This window comes from Seriola lalandi, unplaced genomic scaffold (assembly GCF_002814215.2).
Source record: "Seriola lalandi dorsalis isolate HSWRI2012SDOR001 ecotype SW California unplaced genomic scaffold, Sedor1 jcf7180002054748, whole genome shotgun sequence".
Lineage (NCBI taxonomy): Eukaryota > Metazoa > Chordata > Actinopteri > Carangiformes > Carangidae > Seriola > Seriola lalandi.
Genome location: NW_019525301.1, coordinates 6,240,588 through 6,257,950, shown reverse-complemented (window position 1 = coordinate 6,257,950; position 17,363 = coordinate 6,240,588). Strand labels below are relative to the sequence as shown.

At 41.6% G+C, this 17,363-nt stretch overlaps 2 protein-coding genes across 3 annotated transcripts in view; one reads left to right on the top strand and one right to left on the bottom strand.

The window, feature by feature from the left end:
* Window positions 1–1,535: 1,535 nt before the first annotated feature.
* plekha6 (pleckstrin homology domain containing A6) overlaps window positions 1,536–17,363 on the top strand; it is a 91,736-nt gene continuing 75,908 nt past the window's right edge. The window contains exon 1 of one of the 2 annotated variants that reach the window (XM_023424779.2): window positions 1,536–1,684. The gene's annotated coding sequence lies outside the window, so the exon portion shown is untranslated. The remainder of the gene's footprint in view (window positions 1,685–17,363) is intronic. The other variant, XM_023424781.2, reaches the window with a different exon arrangement.
* Window positions 13,241–15,167, bottom strand: LOC147818056 (uncharacterized). The gene is made up of 5 exons (XM_087178925.1): window positions 15,007–15,167; window positions 14,301–14,370; window positions 14,051–14,205; window positions 13,573–13,701; window positions 13,241–13,480 (listed from the first exon to the last, which is right to left on the bottom strand). Exons 3-5 carry the CDS (start codon window positions 14,161–14,163, stop codon window positions 13,300–13,302), a joined length of 423 nt encoding a protein of 140 aa, XP_087035051.1. The 5' UTR covers window positions 14,164–14,205; window positions 14,301–14,370; window positions 15,007–15,167; the 3' UTR covers window positions 13,241–13,299.

The window sequence follows — 17,363 nt, the reverse complement described above, 5'->3', positions numbered from 1 at the left end:
TGGTTTATGGTTCTGTTCAGTCTCTGACAGAACCTGATTCAGGTTAGAGAAAGATCCTGGTATGGTTTCATCCACAAAAATTTTACAACATGCTTATTTACATTTAATCTAAACCTGTTTTACTAACCTGAACCTAAGAGCTGCTGCTGACTAAACCACAGACAGGACTCTGGATGGGAACGTGGTCTCTGGATGAAAGCCTGATCTCTGGATGTGAACTCAGTCTCTGGTGCCACAGTCCATCCACCCACACCACCTCCTAGAGACTCTGTTATTAAGACGTAAGACAGTATTAAGACTGTTATTAATGACTGTAGCTTCATTCATTCAGAAAAATAAGTTACCCCTGATACCTCTGAACATGATCCAGATTAATTTTCTACAGGACATATCTGCTGCTGCAATTTAGTTTCATCACCATGAACACCCATTGTAGTTGACTCCATCCTACACACATAAATTCTCACTTAATTAAAAAGAAATGCAGTGTTTGTTCTTTTGTGAGTAAAGTTAGATAAGAACTACAACATCCATCTGTTTTAAAGCCCTTTAAAAAAAAAGGAATTGTTGAACTATGAACCATCTGTAGTGATGTTAGTAGCTCTGTGGATGGTGGTCAGCTGGTTGCTACAGACTGAAATATTGACAGCTATTGATGGGTTTCCATGAAACTCTAGACAAGTTGTTCCCAAACTTTTTCATATCAAGGACCCTAAACAGACACAAATTAGACCACATACCCCACCTGATCAGATTTTTACTTTCAGATGTGTTATTACAGACTTTATAGTGAAAATAAATTATTCCTGTTTTTGCTGCAGGAGCCCTGGGGGTCCCTAGACCCCACTCCTTGACGGTTCTTTGAGAACCACTGTTATAGACAGTCACATTTCATAATGACTGTGGTGACTCCCAAACTCTTCCTCAGCATTAAAAATGAGCTCAAATCCCCACTGTGGAGCCTTTGTGTTGACATCTTCACTATCCTGTGTTGTTTTGTGAAGTATTGAGAGGCCAACACATTGTTGGTTTGGGACTTTTTAGAGTAACAGCAGCCTATTCCTTTAAACCAGGTTCAGTTTTTCACTTCAGCCCAATTTTCTTTCTAAAACAGACTCTGCTCAGAGGGTGAGTTTTGAAACATCATGATGAAGAACATGGACCACTTCCTCTTTGTCTTTGTTTCAACCTTGGTGTTTGTGATGTTCAGCTCTTCTGTTCCCTCTGTGAGTCTCTAACTCTGAACTGATCCTCTTTCTCTGGTCTGAGGAAGAAATAGGGGAAAGCAAGGAGTGGGAGGAAGAAGAGTAAAAATGGACAGGATGAAGGGCTAAGTGCTTTGACGCAAGTGGGAGATGAGGCAGAGGAGAAAAGGGAGGGAAGCAGAGAGGGAGATGGAGGGAGACAGCCGGAGGAGGAGGGAGGGAGGGGTTGATTGTTTCTGGAGCTCTGGAGGTTTCATATTTCTCTTTTCTTTCGATTCTCTGCTCACATGCAGATTGAAACTCTTCCTGTCTTTTCCTCTCTCTCTTATTTTCCTTAGACTAGTGGGACTTTCTGCAGACTGGCTCATTCCAGCCAAGCCCCAGCATGTTGTAGGCATCTGCTACCGACAGGAAGACCGGAGAGAGAGAGCAACAAAGAGGAGAAGAGAAGAGATTGAAGGAGGGGATGGTGAGGGAAGGTAAGAGCTGCTGCATGTGTTCTTTATTTCAGACGGTGGAGGGAGAGAAGGAAGGGATCTCCAGTTTCTTCTGTGTTCAGTTTCTGTTGGGAAAACGTAACTGTGTCCCTCACAGATACATGATACAGCATTTATATATTGTTTGAAGTCTCTTTCTCATTGTTGCCCTGGTGTGTGAGTGAGGAATACAGTATCTTTATTTTCAATCTCCTCTGTGAGACTGAGACCTGGCTTTGCTGAGTTTACAGATCACTGAGGATGACGGCAGCTAGAGTCAGCTCACATCTTGGTCTCAGACAGTTCTCAGAGCAGCAGTATAATCCATGTCCCCTGTCCTCTGCTCTTCCAGTAATACTCTACACTTGCTCTTCTGTGCAGAGCTTTTGAGCTCTGAGAAGGCGATGACTTCTCTCACTTCCATGGTGGATGGAGAAAAGTAAAAGACTGAGAAGGTCATGACTTAAATGTAAGATCAGTGGGCAGCTGTGGTAGAAAATCACTGTGTGAATGTGAATGGATGACTGTGACCAGTGCTGTGAGGCTTTGAGTGGTTGATAAGAGCAGAATAAGTACAGTTCCCAACATTTTTCAGCTCGTGGTCTTCACCACTGAACTGAGAATAAAGCTGTTTTTATACTGTGACTTTTCACCTCAAGATGAACACGTCACAGAAGCAGAGTATTTATTAACTTTGATGTGGTGACATTATGAACATACAGGTTACTGTTAGAGAGGTGGGTTATCCTGCTGAGCTATTTTCATGTGGTTTATTCTGAGATCAGCTGTAAAGTCGGATTTGAGCTTTTCAGTAACAGATGAAACTAATGTGTAAACATGTTGTGTTCTGTTCCTCTGGTGGTCGAGTGAATAATTACTGTTGTCTGTCAGGAGTGATAGAGGAAGGTGAAGGTGCCACAGGACCTTCAGGAAGGTGCGTATGTGGGCTGACAGAGTCTTTGTACCTGTCTGTACATTTGGATGATTTTCCCGTAACCATGATTGATCATCCCCTAACATTAGACTCTTAAATAAAGTTAGGTCCTTTACAAGTTGTGATGGTCTTGAGAGACCCTGATGAGAACATCAGATCAATTACTGATCTGAACAGACGTCTGGAGGACTTACTAATGGTAGTGTTGTTTCAGGAGAAATCACACCTGCATTAACATACACACACACACACACACACACACACACACACACACACACACACACACACACATACACACACACACACACACACAGCTGCACACCTGGAAAGGAGTGTATGCGTGTGTGTGTACTTATTCAGTAGATATATAGATGTATTTAAGCAGACTTAAGTTCTCCCTCTTCTCTCCTTTTCCCTCCAACTTCTTCTTTCCCTGCTACCCCCCTTTCCCACCCTGGCCTCCATCACTTTCAGATAACTGTCACCCTCCCCCTGCTCTCTAGAGGTAGAAACAGTCCAGTGTGTTAGCCCCTGCTCTTCTGAGGCAGGGCTGACCTTTCTTTCTTTCTTTCTTTCTTTCTTTCTTTCTTTCACTCACAACGAAACATCAGACACCTACAGTATATTAAATGAAACAATAAATACAGCTTTGGACAGGACAGTCTGTGAGGAGGAACTCTGCATGTATGAACCTCTCTCAGGTCCTGGTCTTCATCTGAGTGAGAGTCTGTCTCATCTTTTCCTTTATGACTGAGTGACACAGCCTGGTCTCTATGTGACCTGGTCTGACAGTGACTGCCTGTTTCTGTGGTCAAGCTGTGTCTTCTCAGTCTGTACACACACACGAACACAATCTCATACATGCACAGTCTAAACAGAGTACATGTGTCAGTGATCAGTTCAGCTACTGGATGTTATGTAACATGTAGAGTACACATGTGTGAGATGTTAGAATCTGAGACTGATGTGGATCCTGAACCATATGTTGGACCTGGTCCTCTGTCAGTCCTGTACTGACTGTTGTACAAAACCCTGTACCTGTGTTTGTATTAAAGCATCTGACAGTGACTCATAGGTTCACATGTAGACTCTACTTTTACCTGAACGTTACCCCTCTACTATGAATAATATTTTGTTTTACATGGTTGTCACACATAAAAACTGTGTCTAAAGCTTCTACTCTTACTTCCTGATTGAGAAATCTGGATCAGGCCCTGCACACCACCTGCTTGCTCAAGGTTGACAGGTGAAAGAGCAGAGAGTATGTAGATGGTTAGAGGAGAGAGACTTAGACACATGTTTGAGCCTCAGTCAGAAGCAAACTCAGATGAGGAGTCTGCTGTGACCAGAATCAGAGACTAGCAGACATATCAGAACGGTAAGCGGTTAGCTTGTAACTGGCAGTGGCTGACACAGTGTTAGTGGTTGTGCTAATGCTAACTCTCTCTCTCTGTACTGACAAGGTTTCAGGTTTATTTAGCCCTGCCCCCCGTCCCCACAAGTTGACAGTATTGGTTTCTTAGGTTTGTGACCTATGAAACCCTGGCTGTCTGAAATTGTTTTTAACATTTGTTCACTGCAGTTCAAGGTGGAAACACTCCATCAGCTGGATCTCATCATATAGGCCACGCCCATTTCCCCCAATAATTATTTTCAGCAAAATGCAACTTACTTTTTAAGTCCTCATTGGCATTAAGTCCGATATACATGAAACTTGGCAGAGAGAATCTATTGATGCTCTTGATGAAAGGATTTGTATTCCTTCAAAAGATGCGCAAGTTACAATGGAAGAACTTCCTGTGGTCAAAATGGGAAGTGTTGGGGAAAATATTGGTATTAAAACAAAACTTAAGACTTTGGTTTCTCATGTGAGGGAGGGGGGGTCTGTATCAAATTTGGTGCTAATTGGCCGCTAGGGGGCGTCACAAACCTGAAAACTTTAAATCGTGAAATTAGCTACGTGGATTTGTATGAAATTTGGTGTGCTTGTTCAAAATACATTCTTGAGTCCATGGTTAAAATTTGGTAATGATTGATCAGAATGGCCATGGCCTACCACAGAAAAACTTAAATTCCTTCTGTTTAACCTTTACAACTTCAAAAATACAACTTTTTGACCAAAGTTTTCCTCAGACTTGCGCCACCTTGATGGGCAACCGGGGGCGAATGGCATGGGGGTTCATACCTGCTTACAGGTCTAGTTATTATTATTAAGGTTAAAAACTTGATTTTCATTGGAGGGGATCTTTAAACTGTGGCTCATTTCTAAGGTTGTGTAACCACTGTTCCCACAGTACCAACACACATTAATCAATTATAACTTTACATGAGCACCAACCAGTTTGCATGCCGGCGAACAGATTACTGTTTCTCGACTGCCTCTGTGTCTGCACTCTGTTAACTGCATGCGATGACATTGCTACTCGTTGTTGTGGGTATCTTCTGTCCGAACAGAAAGACAAAGTCGACTGGCAGTGGAAGAGGTCAATCATCTTTGTTAGCAGGTTTATCCACATTTAAAAAACCTGTTTGTTCCTAATAATTCGGGTGTAAAACGGGTATAAAACACAACATAAACTATATCAGTTCATACACAGCTTAAGAAAGTATTTTATTTGTCCTCGTTAGTCATATTTGGTATACATGACTAAGATATACTATGAAAATCCTTACTACATCCATAGTATTTTACAGTCAGAGAGACCCCCTCTGTAAATTTATTAGTGTAAATATAAAGCCTATAGACTATAGCATTGTCCCTGAAACATGTTTGAGCTGTTTCCAAGGAGACCGTGTCCTGAATGGCGATTTTTTAAAGGGCCCCTACTGTTTCAGGGTGCCAATAAAATCAGCAGCCAATTGTCAATAATCACTGCGTCTGGGTATTAGTAGTTTGATGAGACATCAGACAGGCATTTAAAGGTATCATATATTCTCATCAACTAAATATAAATATGTCCGTTCTGTTTAAGTTCAAATGTCCAGACTTTATAACTTATAAACATGGGCATAAATAAATCCTTGGTTGTTTTCTCCAACCATGAAGGCCAGTACTGAAGTCAGATCTGACACTGAGCACTAAAGTCACTGGGCTCAATCTCACATGTGTTTGTGACTGACTCTGGTTTAAAGAGGCTGAAACAGCTGTAGCTGTAACATCTTCATGACAATGAACAACTGCCTCTTTAAACTGAGGAACTCTATCAACTGCCTAAACTGTCAGTTCAACTTCATATTTCAGGTTTACTGAAAATCTTAACATTAACCTGAGTTCCGTTTTACTCAAATTTTAAAGCAGCAGAGGAAATTAAGCAGAACAAACAACAAATAATTCACAGTGCAGTGAAAGCAGGTGGAACATTTTAGAGCCAGACCAGGTTTCTTAATTAGAATCCTGTACTACAGCTGTCCAGCCACAGGCTGCTGTCTCCTACTGGTCTCACTGTTCCTCTGCACATCCAGTCAGCTCTCTGCTCATATACCTGCAAACACACCTTTGCTCTGAATAGTAGTGTAGAGAAGAATCGTCGACCTCGGACTGTTAGACCGTGTCAGCTTCAGACAAACTGACATGAACCTTATGGAAGGTGAAAGAGTCAAAGTTTTTCATCATGTTCATGAGATGTGTGTTTGTCAGTTAACAGCAGCTAACAAGTGTTAAATTTTTAGGTTAAGTTTGATTTGATATCATTTACAGAGGAAACCCTGGAAGGGATGGAGTTATCACTGCTGGGTTTGTGTGTGTGTGTGTGTGTGTGTGTGTGTGTGTGTGTGTGTGTGTGTGTGCACGCTTGCGTGTCATCCTGCTCTGTCCACCAGGGGGCAGCATGGCCCAGGTTCTGTCAACTTGTGAAATCTGTAAGGGTTGCTGTTGCCAACTGGGGCAGACATCTGCTGCCTATGTTTGGAGCAGACCTGCTGTGAAGTGATGAAACCAGGCCAGCAGGTGATTCTTGAGCAGAATCTGTTGTAGCTGGAGAACAGCATCAAAAACCACCTGACCTGCAGCCTGTTGTTAGTGTGGAGGCTGGTGCCTCTGTATGACTCTGGTCTGATGTTAACTGTACTGCAGCTGTGTCTGTGGTGAAGCTGTCATGGCAGAAGAGCAGATGCCAGTCTTTATTCTACAAACCCACTGATCATCAGAGTCTCTCTCTCCCCAGTCCTCCAGAAAACACCTTCAAACATCTCAAACATACTGTGGTCATGTTCAGGCTCCAAGCACTGAGGTCAAGGTTCAGGAAAGAGGGTTAATGAAGATTTTTGTCTATTTCAAGCCAACTCTTTAAATATTTATCTCTAACCAGGACATTTCCCACATCTTGTTGAACAGGATGTTAATGATGCTGGAAGAAAATGACTGAAGGCAGTAAACATGTTGCAGAGACATTCAGTCTAAACATTTTATGACTGTGCAGATAAACGTTAATGAATGAATGTTGTTGAAGAAGTCTCTGATAATGCTCATCAGGAATATTTAACACTGATAGAGAAGGTCTGTGATGGATCATAACCCTCTTCATATAAACTCAGTCTCAGTTGTTTGTTAGACACAGTTCAGTGTCCTGCATGTTATCAGTGCTTACTGCATACCAGCTAATGAAGCATTGGAGTCCCTTAATCCGGAGTTCAGTTTCAGATAAATGGCACATAGCTCCTGAGTCAGACTGTCCCAGCTGATACATGTCTTGCATAAGGAACTGATGATATAACATTATACATATTAAAATGCTAATAATGTCAATTAACATACTGATAAAAACAAAAGAACAATGTCTAATAACAGTAACATTAATTGTTTTATACAACCGATGATATTTAATATTTCTCTTTAACAAATTGGTTGAATATAAAATTATTTTTACTGAAGATTAAAATCATTATAAAATATATACTGTATATAAGTTATTTTAATTGCACATTCTGTGCCAAATTAAATCCAGTCACCTTTCAATCACCTGAGTATGTATCCACTGGAGCTTTCTGTTCTTGGTTACAGGAAGTGGAATCTAACATGGTCTTCTGCTTTTGTAGGTTGGATGTGTTGTTCAGTCAGAAGCTTTTCTGCTCAGCACAGTTGTAAAGAGTGGTTGTCTGAGTGACTGTAGCCTTTCTGTCAGCCCCAACCAGTCTGTCCTTACTCCTCTGACCTCTGACCTCTCTCATCAAGACAGAGCTGCTGCTTAGTGCTTGCTTTTTGTTGTTGGCTTGTAACTCTACACTCTAAACACTTGGTAAATATTATAAAATAATCTTTTTTGTGTCCTGGCAGAGTTTGTTATCATTTATCAGTTTGACCTCTGACCCTGAAAAATCTACATTCAAATCAAAGGTCTCATGTGGGGGCTCCTGTTAGTCCTGCTGGGTTCACCACTGTGTTTGTTCTGGTCACACTGTGCAGTGTTTTAGACTGTCAGCAGCTGGCTGGTTGTTGTGGTCAGCAGTGTCTGACCCACAGAGCGGAGCTGTGAGATCAATAGGCTCATGGCTGTATCATTGTTCATAAACATCACGTCAAAGCTTTGGTCTGTTGGAGCAGTCTAAATGCTGAGAGGAGGGTCAGACCAGGTCTAAATGCTGAGAGGAGGATCAGACCAGTTCTAAACACTAAGAGGAGGGTCAGACCGGGTCAGGTTTGATCTGCAGTATGTTTGAGTGTTTAAATGAACTCTGTCTGGTTTCAGTTTGAATTATTGGCCTCTACTTTAATTTCACTGCCTTTGGTGGATGTGGTTTTTATGAAATAGTAATTCTGTGGTGATATTCATTGTATTTGAATTAACTGTATTAAAAGAGTTAGTTACAGTAGAAACACGGAGAGCAGCCGGTATGAATCTCCAATTTACCTGGAGGTGGTTGAATTAACATTTTAATAAGTACTACAGAGATCAGAGTTTAGCTTCAGGATAATGTAAATTAATTATGAATACAGACTGACTGAAGGAATCATGGTTCAGGTTAGGTCTAAACTGTTCCTGCTCCATTAAGTGTCCACTTAGTACAACAACATCCAGAACCTCTGACAGGTCACCAGTGACGTTCTGGAGCAACATGTGGTACTATCCTGACAAGTCTTCTTCAGGGACATCCCTGTTCCACAGTCTGCACGTAGCTTCATAGTAAAAGAGTGTGGGTTCTAAACTAGTCTGCCTTTGGTCCAGGCCCATCTTCCACTGAGAATGTGTGGCTTATAATGAAGCACAACATACAACATCAGAGACCCTAGGCTGCTCAGCAGCTTAAGTCTTATGTCAAAAGACAATGGGAATTTCACAGTGCCATTAATCACCTTATTATAATTAAACTGATCTGAGAGAAAACTGGACATCTGCTCCTCTTCCTGGATCTGGTTTCAGAATGTAGAGAATCTAGTCCATGGCAGATATGTGTGCACGTCTCTTAAGATGTACATGTGTCAGTATCAGTGAATTGTTTCAGAGATGGAGAGAACCTGCTGCTCTTCACCTGGACAGGTTGCTACTTTCATGTACCTGTAATATGTGCATGTGGTAGGTTGTTGGTTGTGTAGGTAGATTTGCATAAAAGTAGGTGATGATTGGCTGTGTTGAATGATGCTAACAGTTTAGCCATCTGCTAACTGAAATGAAGGGCTCGCAGCTTTTTTTCAAGATTTTTACCTACAGCCGCTTTAAAGCTTAGTCAGCCACATTGAGTATAACAGTTTTAAACTAGAAAATTCCTGGAAAAATTTATATACTGTGTATATTATAGAAACTGGATGTGATGGTGGCATCATCTAGTACAAAGTATGTGAAGCATTGCTGATGATACTACTGTATTTGCTTGTCTGTGTCGGTAGGAACTACTTAAACATTCTAACACAGAGCCTACAGTAAGCTCCTCTTACCTGTTTCAGGTTTTGAAAATAAGAGCCTCTAATAAGCCCTTCTTACCTGCTTGAAACTCTTATTTTGAAGGTGAATCCACATGATGGACATCGGGTTGGCATTTGTCTGTCAATATGTGTGTGTGTGTGTGTGTGTGTGTGTTTGTGTGTGAATGCATGCATGCATTCATAAAGCAACACATTTATAGAAACAGTCCAAAGATGATTCCATAAAATGCAGTAATATAAAAAGTAATTTTTTCAAAAATATTCTACTTAACAAATTTCATTTTCTTTACATTGACTTATACCATGTCTGGAGTGATTAGTATGAGCCACCCAATGTTAATGGTCTCTTTCTTCATAGAAAGCAATAATATTCACTGACTACTCTACACATCCATGGTTCACATGTGCAATGAGTGGCAGTACAATCACACCAGTAGAAGCAGAAGCAATATGGCTACATTCTGCTAAAATCATCAGAGACAATTCTTCTGTGAAGAGAACCATGAGCATGAGCATCCCCGTCCATGTAGCAGAAAGACTGAACGCCTAGAATCCGTTAAAATTAACATAACTTAAGGCTTCTTGTGATTATTAGCTCCATCTCCAGAAAGCTTACTTGGTCCACATGGCTGAATCAGCAAACAGGATGCAGACAGTTCCACTGGGACTCAGCTGACATGTAGACCTAACTTTGAGTACACTGTAAAAAAAAAAAAACTTAAAAAAACAGTAATATTCAGGCAGCGGGGGTGGCAGAAAAATACAGTAAAATAACGGAAAATAACTATCACATAAAAGTACAGTAATTTATTAAAATACAGTTTATAGCTTTAATTTTACATGAGATTTTCCATATTTTTTGGGGCTTTTTAATGTTTAACTAGAAAATTCCTGGGAAATTTTGAGTGCCACGGGGGCTACTGCCGGGATAGGGTTAGGGTTAGGGAAAAAAATCTTCTCTGTGTCACTGTAGCAATGACATCACGCAGCCCTTGCCTGTCAGAGGTCAGGTCAGGAGCTGCAGTTGCCATGGCAATGTGGAAATCTGCCCAGAATTTGGCTTCTACATGGCTTCAAACAATTGCAAATTATGAGAAAACTGTTACTTCTTTTCAAAAACCGAAAACACAGTGAGAGACACTGAATTTTACATAGATTTCTTACATATTTAACATACGTTACATGTTAAAAAAGTATTTTAGGGGCGTCACGTAGCGCAGTGGGTTACGCAGGTGCCCCATATATAGAGGCTACAGTCCTCATTGCAGCTGGCCCCCAGTTCAATTCCCGCTTCGGACAGCCCTTTCCTGTGTATCATTCCCCCTCTCTCTGCCTCCCCATTTCCTGTCTCTCTACTGTCCTGTCCATTGAAGGCACAAAAAGCCCAAAAGAATTCTTTAAAAAAAAAAAGAAGAAGTATTTTATTAATAGTAGCTTAGCCTGTTTTGGTAAAAACCCAAAGACCTTTGGTTATATAACACTATCTTACACTACTAAAAACACAAATGAAAAATACATACAAGGCTAAAGTTGACCAAAAAGATTGTGAACATTAAACAAGTTTAAAAAAAAAAAAAAAATACGAGTGCTAAGTATGATACTTGCAGATCATCTTGATGGTTAAAGGGGACATATTATGCAAAATGCACTTTACCATGGATTTCTAACAATAATATGTGTCCCCGGCCTGTCTACAAACCCCCAAACATGAGAAAAGTCCATCCTCTCCGTCTTTTGCTTGCTCCACCTTTCAGAAAATGTGTTCTCACACAGGCCAATTGGAGATTTTCCCTTGATGTCGTCATGAAGGGAAATAACACCTCCCCCAGGTGGGTGACACTCCCCGAGCTAGGTGTGTGTTCCGCCTTCTGAGTCCGCCTTGCAGCCGCTATCATTTATTCCATCGCATCACCAGCTCTGGTAAAACTATGTTCAAGTTACGAACGATGCACGCTAGTTGCTCAGTTGTTGACTGTACAAACCCCTACGTCTGAGGATCTGAAGACCCAGTGGATTTGTTTTATTTTATTTCTGATGGAAAGGTCCCCGCTACAACTCCTAAAATGTTGTAGTGGGATAACCATTTCACTTAGGACTGCTTTCTCAACGAGGGCCAGTACAATGCGGGATTCGCTACATTCTGAAAATAAAGCATGGATCTGCGCCGACTGTCCGAGACCCAACTTCAAACTTGGGAGTTGTAAGTTTTGCCATTTTATGTTGCTTTACTGTATGTACACGAGAGCCTGTTACGTGTGTTGTTAGCATGGCAGCTAATGTGGCTAGCGTTTTGCCTCGTCCACACAGCCGGGTATAGCCACGTACAGATTGTATGCAATTCTTCTGCTTAGTATCGCTGTGTGACGTTGATTAGAGCCACCCTGCTAACTTTATCACACTTGAAGGGCGTTTTAGCTGTCTGTAAAGTCAAGCCGGTAAAATTCAGACTAAACAAGCTTTGCAGTGATTAGCATAGGTGTCTGGGCTTGTTTGTTAGTGCAAACAGTTATTATTGAGAGTCATGCCTTATGATGGTCGTTTTAACGTATATCATGTTTACAGATACAGTGCCTGTAGGGAATGAATAGATAAGCGCAAAGTTACAGGGAATATGTGAAAGGGGATAGTCTATAATACACATTTTTTGCATTTTGCACGGATAGTGAGCTATTTGCAGCATTTACAAGCTTTTGACAACCCAATTTACACATAATTGAGTACATTTGTTGTTATCATTTTTGCACTGCTTGCAGCTGTTGCCATAACTATACATTTGAGGAGATGTTGGTGTAACCTCTGTTTCATCTGTTCAGGCCAGCACATCAAGTGCATCTATACAGCTTCCTGCAACAAGGGATGTTGCATGCCAGACTGACCGACTGGAGACGCATACTGTAGGCACACAGTTATCCTTGAAGACTTTTCAGCCTCACATCAGAAGTACAGGTCTGTAGCCATCTGAAGGGCATCTACTTTTGATAAACAGTCATTTATCAGTCTTGGAATGCTGTGCAGGTAAATGAAGCTGTTGTTACTTAGAACTTGTGAGAGTGTGTAGGCTAAGGTTTGTCAATATTAACATCTTTGATTTTCTCTTTACTGTACCTCCAGACTCTACCTGGCTGCCATGTACTACAATGTTCAAGGTCCAATTTCCAAAGGCCATGAAGGGAGAATGCAGAGCTAAACTAGTTAAGACTGAGCCTACATTCTATAAGTGTTATATTATTTTATTTTTCAACCAAGAAATGTTTTGTACACATTGTATTAAGTATTGCTCATATAATGTTATGACTGTTCCACCAACAACAAATACAGTAAAGAAAATGTCAGGAGGTAGTTAGAAACAGACTTTCAGTCATTGTTTTGTAAAAAAACAACAACAACAAAAAAAATTGTAAACAAAATCTTTTGTGTTTTATCAAACCTAGTGGACCTCATATTTGAAAATGTCTTTGTTGACCTGGGACCATACACAGAAGCTGCTTTGGCCATCCCCATCCCAGAGGACCTCACTGCACAGTTCAAGCGGCCTGAGAAGGAGGATGTCATATCCAGCTATGTGTCCCGGTTCTATCATGGGGCAGTCTAAAACCCATGTACTAGCCTGTGGCGTCAGGAAACACGGCATGGATGCGTAGGACCACGCAGGCTGGAACGACGACCCAGATTCTGCGACCAAGGAAGCCCCAGCATCAGCTCGCAAAGCTCCTATAGGCTAGATACCTGTACCAACTAAAACAACTGGTGAGGGCATTTAGTCTTGCAAACATATCTATGTTGTGTCTCTCTTTTATATGGATCCTGTTACAGACCAGGTAGGTGGACTCAATAGGCAGAGACTGGAGGCAGATGGCGGTTACAAAGAGTTTTATTGCAAGAGAAGGTGCGGGGCAGATGAAAGGGACAGATGATGAGGCGGATGATGGCTGGAGGAGCGTGGCAGGCAGGAGAGCTGAGCCGGGCAGGAGATCTGGAAGCTGGAGGCCGGGTGGGAGTGCAGGTGATCCTGGGCAGAAGAGAAACAGGTTAGAAGGGGTATACGGCAGACTGAATGGAGACAACTAGAATACGTTTTCAGGAGCTGGAGACGGAACTAACTCGGTAGCTGAGTCTACAATCCAGCGCTGACTGACTGACGCAGGGAGCTTAAGTAGGCTGAGACAGCAGACAGCAATCAGCGACACCAGGGCACTCCCGCACAGCTGACCAGCATCAGCAATTAGCAACCTGCACAGAGAGGGGGAGAGGACTATGAGGCAGAGGGCATGACAGATCCAGTGAATCCTACAGCTTTTTTATTATCACTGATTATAAGTGCCTCATTTGATGTAAATAAATGCTTGATCGTTTCTAAAGAAATGACTCCTCTGAATTCATATATTATATGCACACTATCTGCTGATATAAAAACTTTACAAATCAAGGAGATGCTAAACTAATTTATTTGAGGGTGTGTTACTCCATATGTGGTGTGTTATTACCATTGTAAAATGATGTGCACTGAAGTAAAAGAAGACTGCCTAACATATTTTATTTAGATTGAAACTATATGTTTTTACAAAGAAGCAAAACGTACTGGTGTATTCCTCTCAACCGTAAAGTACCGCAGTCAGCGCGGTATATGTTGCAGGCATTCTGGAGGGAGTACACATTGAGGCAACCCGGCTCCAACCCAGGACGGTCTACCATACATGGTAATTCTTCTTCGATATCCCATAGCCGTCTGGTAACCTACAGTGAATTACAAATGGTAAATGCTATGGTTTATTATAAATGTAATGTAATCAAAACAAATTACTGATTAGTTTGTCTAGTGAGAATGCTACCTGTGGTATCTCCTAGCAGCAGATATTCTCAGCTTCTGTGGGCATGGTTGTACAGTTTCCACAGGAGCACCTATCCAAAATATAGAGAAAAATGGTAACATTCACCAGAATATAAAGCTTATGAAATTCAAAAACTGACAGACAGTGGAGCTAAGGTGGGTAAGAAGTAAGCTTGGTTACATATCAAGCGCATATAACATGGGTAATTTATAACATGTCACTTATTGCATATAATGTGGAGCTTGACAACAGTGTAGTGTAGAAAACACTGCACAGCCCCGTCTTTGACTAAAGATGAATGTTTATGCTGATTTACAGCTTTCATTGTAATACACAAAATAAATTTACTACATAAAGGAAGATGTCATGATGAGCATTTCTTCTCAAAACATGGATAAAAATTAATAAAATAAAAATGATTTACTTTGTCAGCATCTATTAAAGTATCTTACTAGTTTCGACATTGAACACCTGTAGCAGTCCTCAGTCAACAAACATTTTCATAGACTGTAAAAGTATATCTAAGGAGGCATGACAGATAACTACATTACACAATTCACAATAGTGCTTATTTACCAAAAGAGCTCCCAGTAATGACGAGACAGTAACAGTTAGCATTAGCTACCTAGCTACATGTTAGTAACTGTGTGCCACACATCAACAAACTGAAAATGTAAGGGCAAAATACACAAAATTGGTTACCAACCAATCAGAAACGTCCTGCTGCAGTTGTAGAGTTGGAACTTCTTCAGGAGCCTCTCCTTCTGGGTCAGATTCTGAATAAAAGTCGTATGGTTGAACCAAAGCGCTTCTGATGCCAGGTCACGGTCACCGTAAACATTACAGCATGGTACCAGAAGCCCAAGCTGCATCCCCTTCCGGAGAGGGGCGTGGTCAGGCACAGATCATTTACATTTAAAGCTACAGACACAGAAACAGTCTGTTCTGAACAGGGCTGAAAAAGAGAGGTTTACAGGCACGCTGAAATATAGGATCGGAGTGTATTTTTTAGCCAGAAACTTCAAAGACATGTTTTGGGGACCTCTGAGACTTATTTAAACTTGTTGAAAAGGAGTATAATATGTCCCGTTTAATCTTGCAAATATATGATCATGAAATTCATCATCATGCCTTCGGGACGACCAGTGGAATTATCATAAAGTGGAGTTATTACTGAAAATTACCCAACCCCCACCTCTGTGGCTCCAGCTGATCAGGCATCCACTCCTGTCCTGACAGATGGAAGGAGGCTGTCATTCTGAGCTCTGACAGTAGTTGAGACCACCTGGGGTTTTTATTTGAGCACTGAGAAAACCAAGACAGAGAGAGAGAGAAATACACATACACAGAGAGAGGGAGAGAGGCAGTTAGAGAGAAGGGTGGGGGGCAGAGAGAGAGAGAGGGAGAGAGAGAGAGGCAGTGAGAGAGAAGGGTGGGGGGGCAGAGAGAGAGAGAAAGAGAGATACAGATAGAGAGCGAGAGGGAGAGAGAGAGAGAGTTGGCCAGCAAATGAGATAAAGATAGAGAGAGAGACCATATTAGAGATAGTGTACATCAGCCAGTCTGAATAAGCTGAGTGTTGCAGTTTTCAGCCAGGATACTGTGTGTGTGTGCGTGTGTGTGTGTGTGTGTGTGTGTGTGTGTGTGTGTGTGTGTGCGTGTGTGTGTGTGTGTATGTGTTTGTGTGTGTGTGAGAGAGACAGAGAGAGAGGTAGAGAGGGAGGAGGGGGATAAAGCAAAAGAGGGAGGGTGAGACAGGTGGGGAAACGAGTAAAGAGAGGAGTCATGCAGTCTGTGGGAGAGAGACGAGGACGGCGGTGGGTATTTCCCTCCTCCCCTCCATCCCTCCAGCTACTCTCCACCTCTCCTCCGTGTCTCTGTCCGTTTGTCCCATCTCCTACGCTGCTGGTTCATGACTGATCCGGGGGAAGATGTTGAAATTTCGAGTGGACAGGAGAGTCAGGTAGGTGGAGACATTATGAAGGAGGTGACATGCAGTGGGGGGGGTGGGGTGCGCTGATGGAGGAGTGGATGGCCATGAGCTTGGAGGTCAGAGATGACTGCAATGCAGTGCCACACAGCAAATTCACCACATTGTTGTGTTGGGCTGGTTTACAGTGTTGAGGTTCTGACAGACAGAGGAAACATGTGTAACACTGCAGGTGTACCATCACATTGATGAAAACCTAAGACTGATACTTTAACATCCGGGTGTCTGGACGCTGGCTCAGGGATTTGATGGCCTCCAAGGTGAGTATCACATCACTAACACTTATCCTGTTATTGTTACTGTGTATTAAAATGTGTTTATGCCGATGACATGATGAAACCTTGAAACATTCCTAACGTTACACCGTTGTTTACTTCCTGGTTAGCCCATTGTGTAGCCCAATGTGCTAACGTGAAGCTAGCTTGTTTGACAGTAGCTTTAAGCTGCTGGGTCAAACAGATAGTCACTTGACTGTGTGTCGGTTCTTGTCTGTTGAATTACCTTCTGTGGTTTCAGTTTAAGTTCAGTAACATTAATCACTTTACATCATTAAATCAACTGTATGTTCGTGAATTAACTCAGCTACAAAAACTCACTCCTGTTGTTTCAAATATGACCAAATGTCATTTTAGGACCAAATATTACCAAATTTCGTCATGTTAATTATCAGCTTTCAGGTGAACCTCCTCATGTTTTCAATAATCTGATGTATCTCTGGATTTGTAGCAGTCAACATGATCATGATGAACCCCATCCAAACCCTCACACTCTAGGCGAGTAGTCAGCCTGAATTTTTCCTGTTCAGTTTCCTTTATGGAAACATGACTGTGTGAAATTAGATGTTTATTATTCATTCAGATCATAGTGATGTTAGAAGGTTTACAGATGAAGACTAGAGACACAGAGATGTTATACTTTGTTAGCGTAGAGGTCACACTAACATCAACTCATTAACAACATAAGCTGTTAGTCACAGTTCTCAGGTAATTTGCAGAACTCATGAATTTGTGATTTACTTTGATTCTTTGGTAAATCTGATCCTCAGCCTTTTTGGGATCATCTTCACAAATCTT

Excerpts from the sequence above, each read along its gene's own strand:
- LOC147818056 (XM_087178925.1), bottom strand. The coding sequence starts at position 14,163 with ATGGTAGACCGTCCTGGGTTGGAGCCGGGTTGCCTCAATGTGTACTCC. Across the intron at positions 13,702-14,050 it reads CGGTTGAGAGGAATACACCA|GTTGCTAATTGCTGATGCTG; the intron begins GTACGTTTTGCT and ends CTCTCTGTGCAG. Across the intron at positions 13,481-13,572 it reads ATTGTAGACTCAGCTACCGA|GATCACCTGCACTCCCACCC; the intron begins GTTAGTTCCGTC and ends TCTTCTGCCCAG.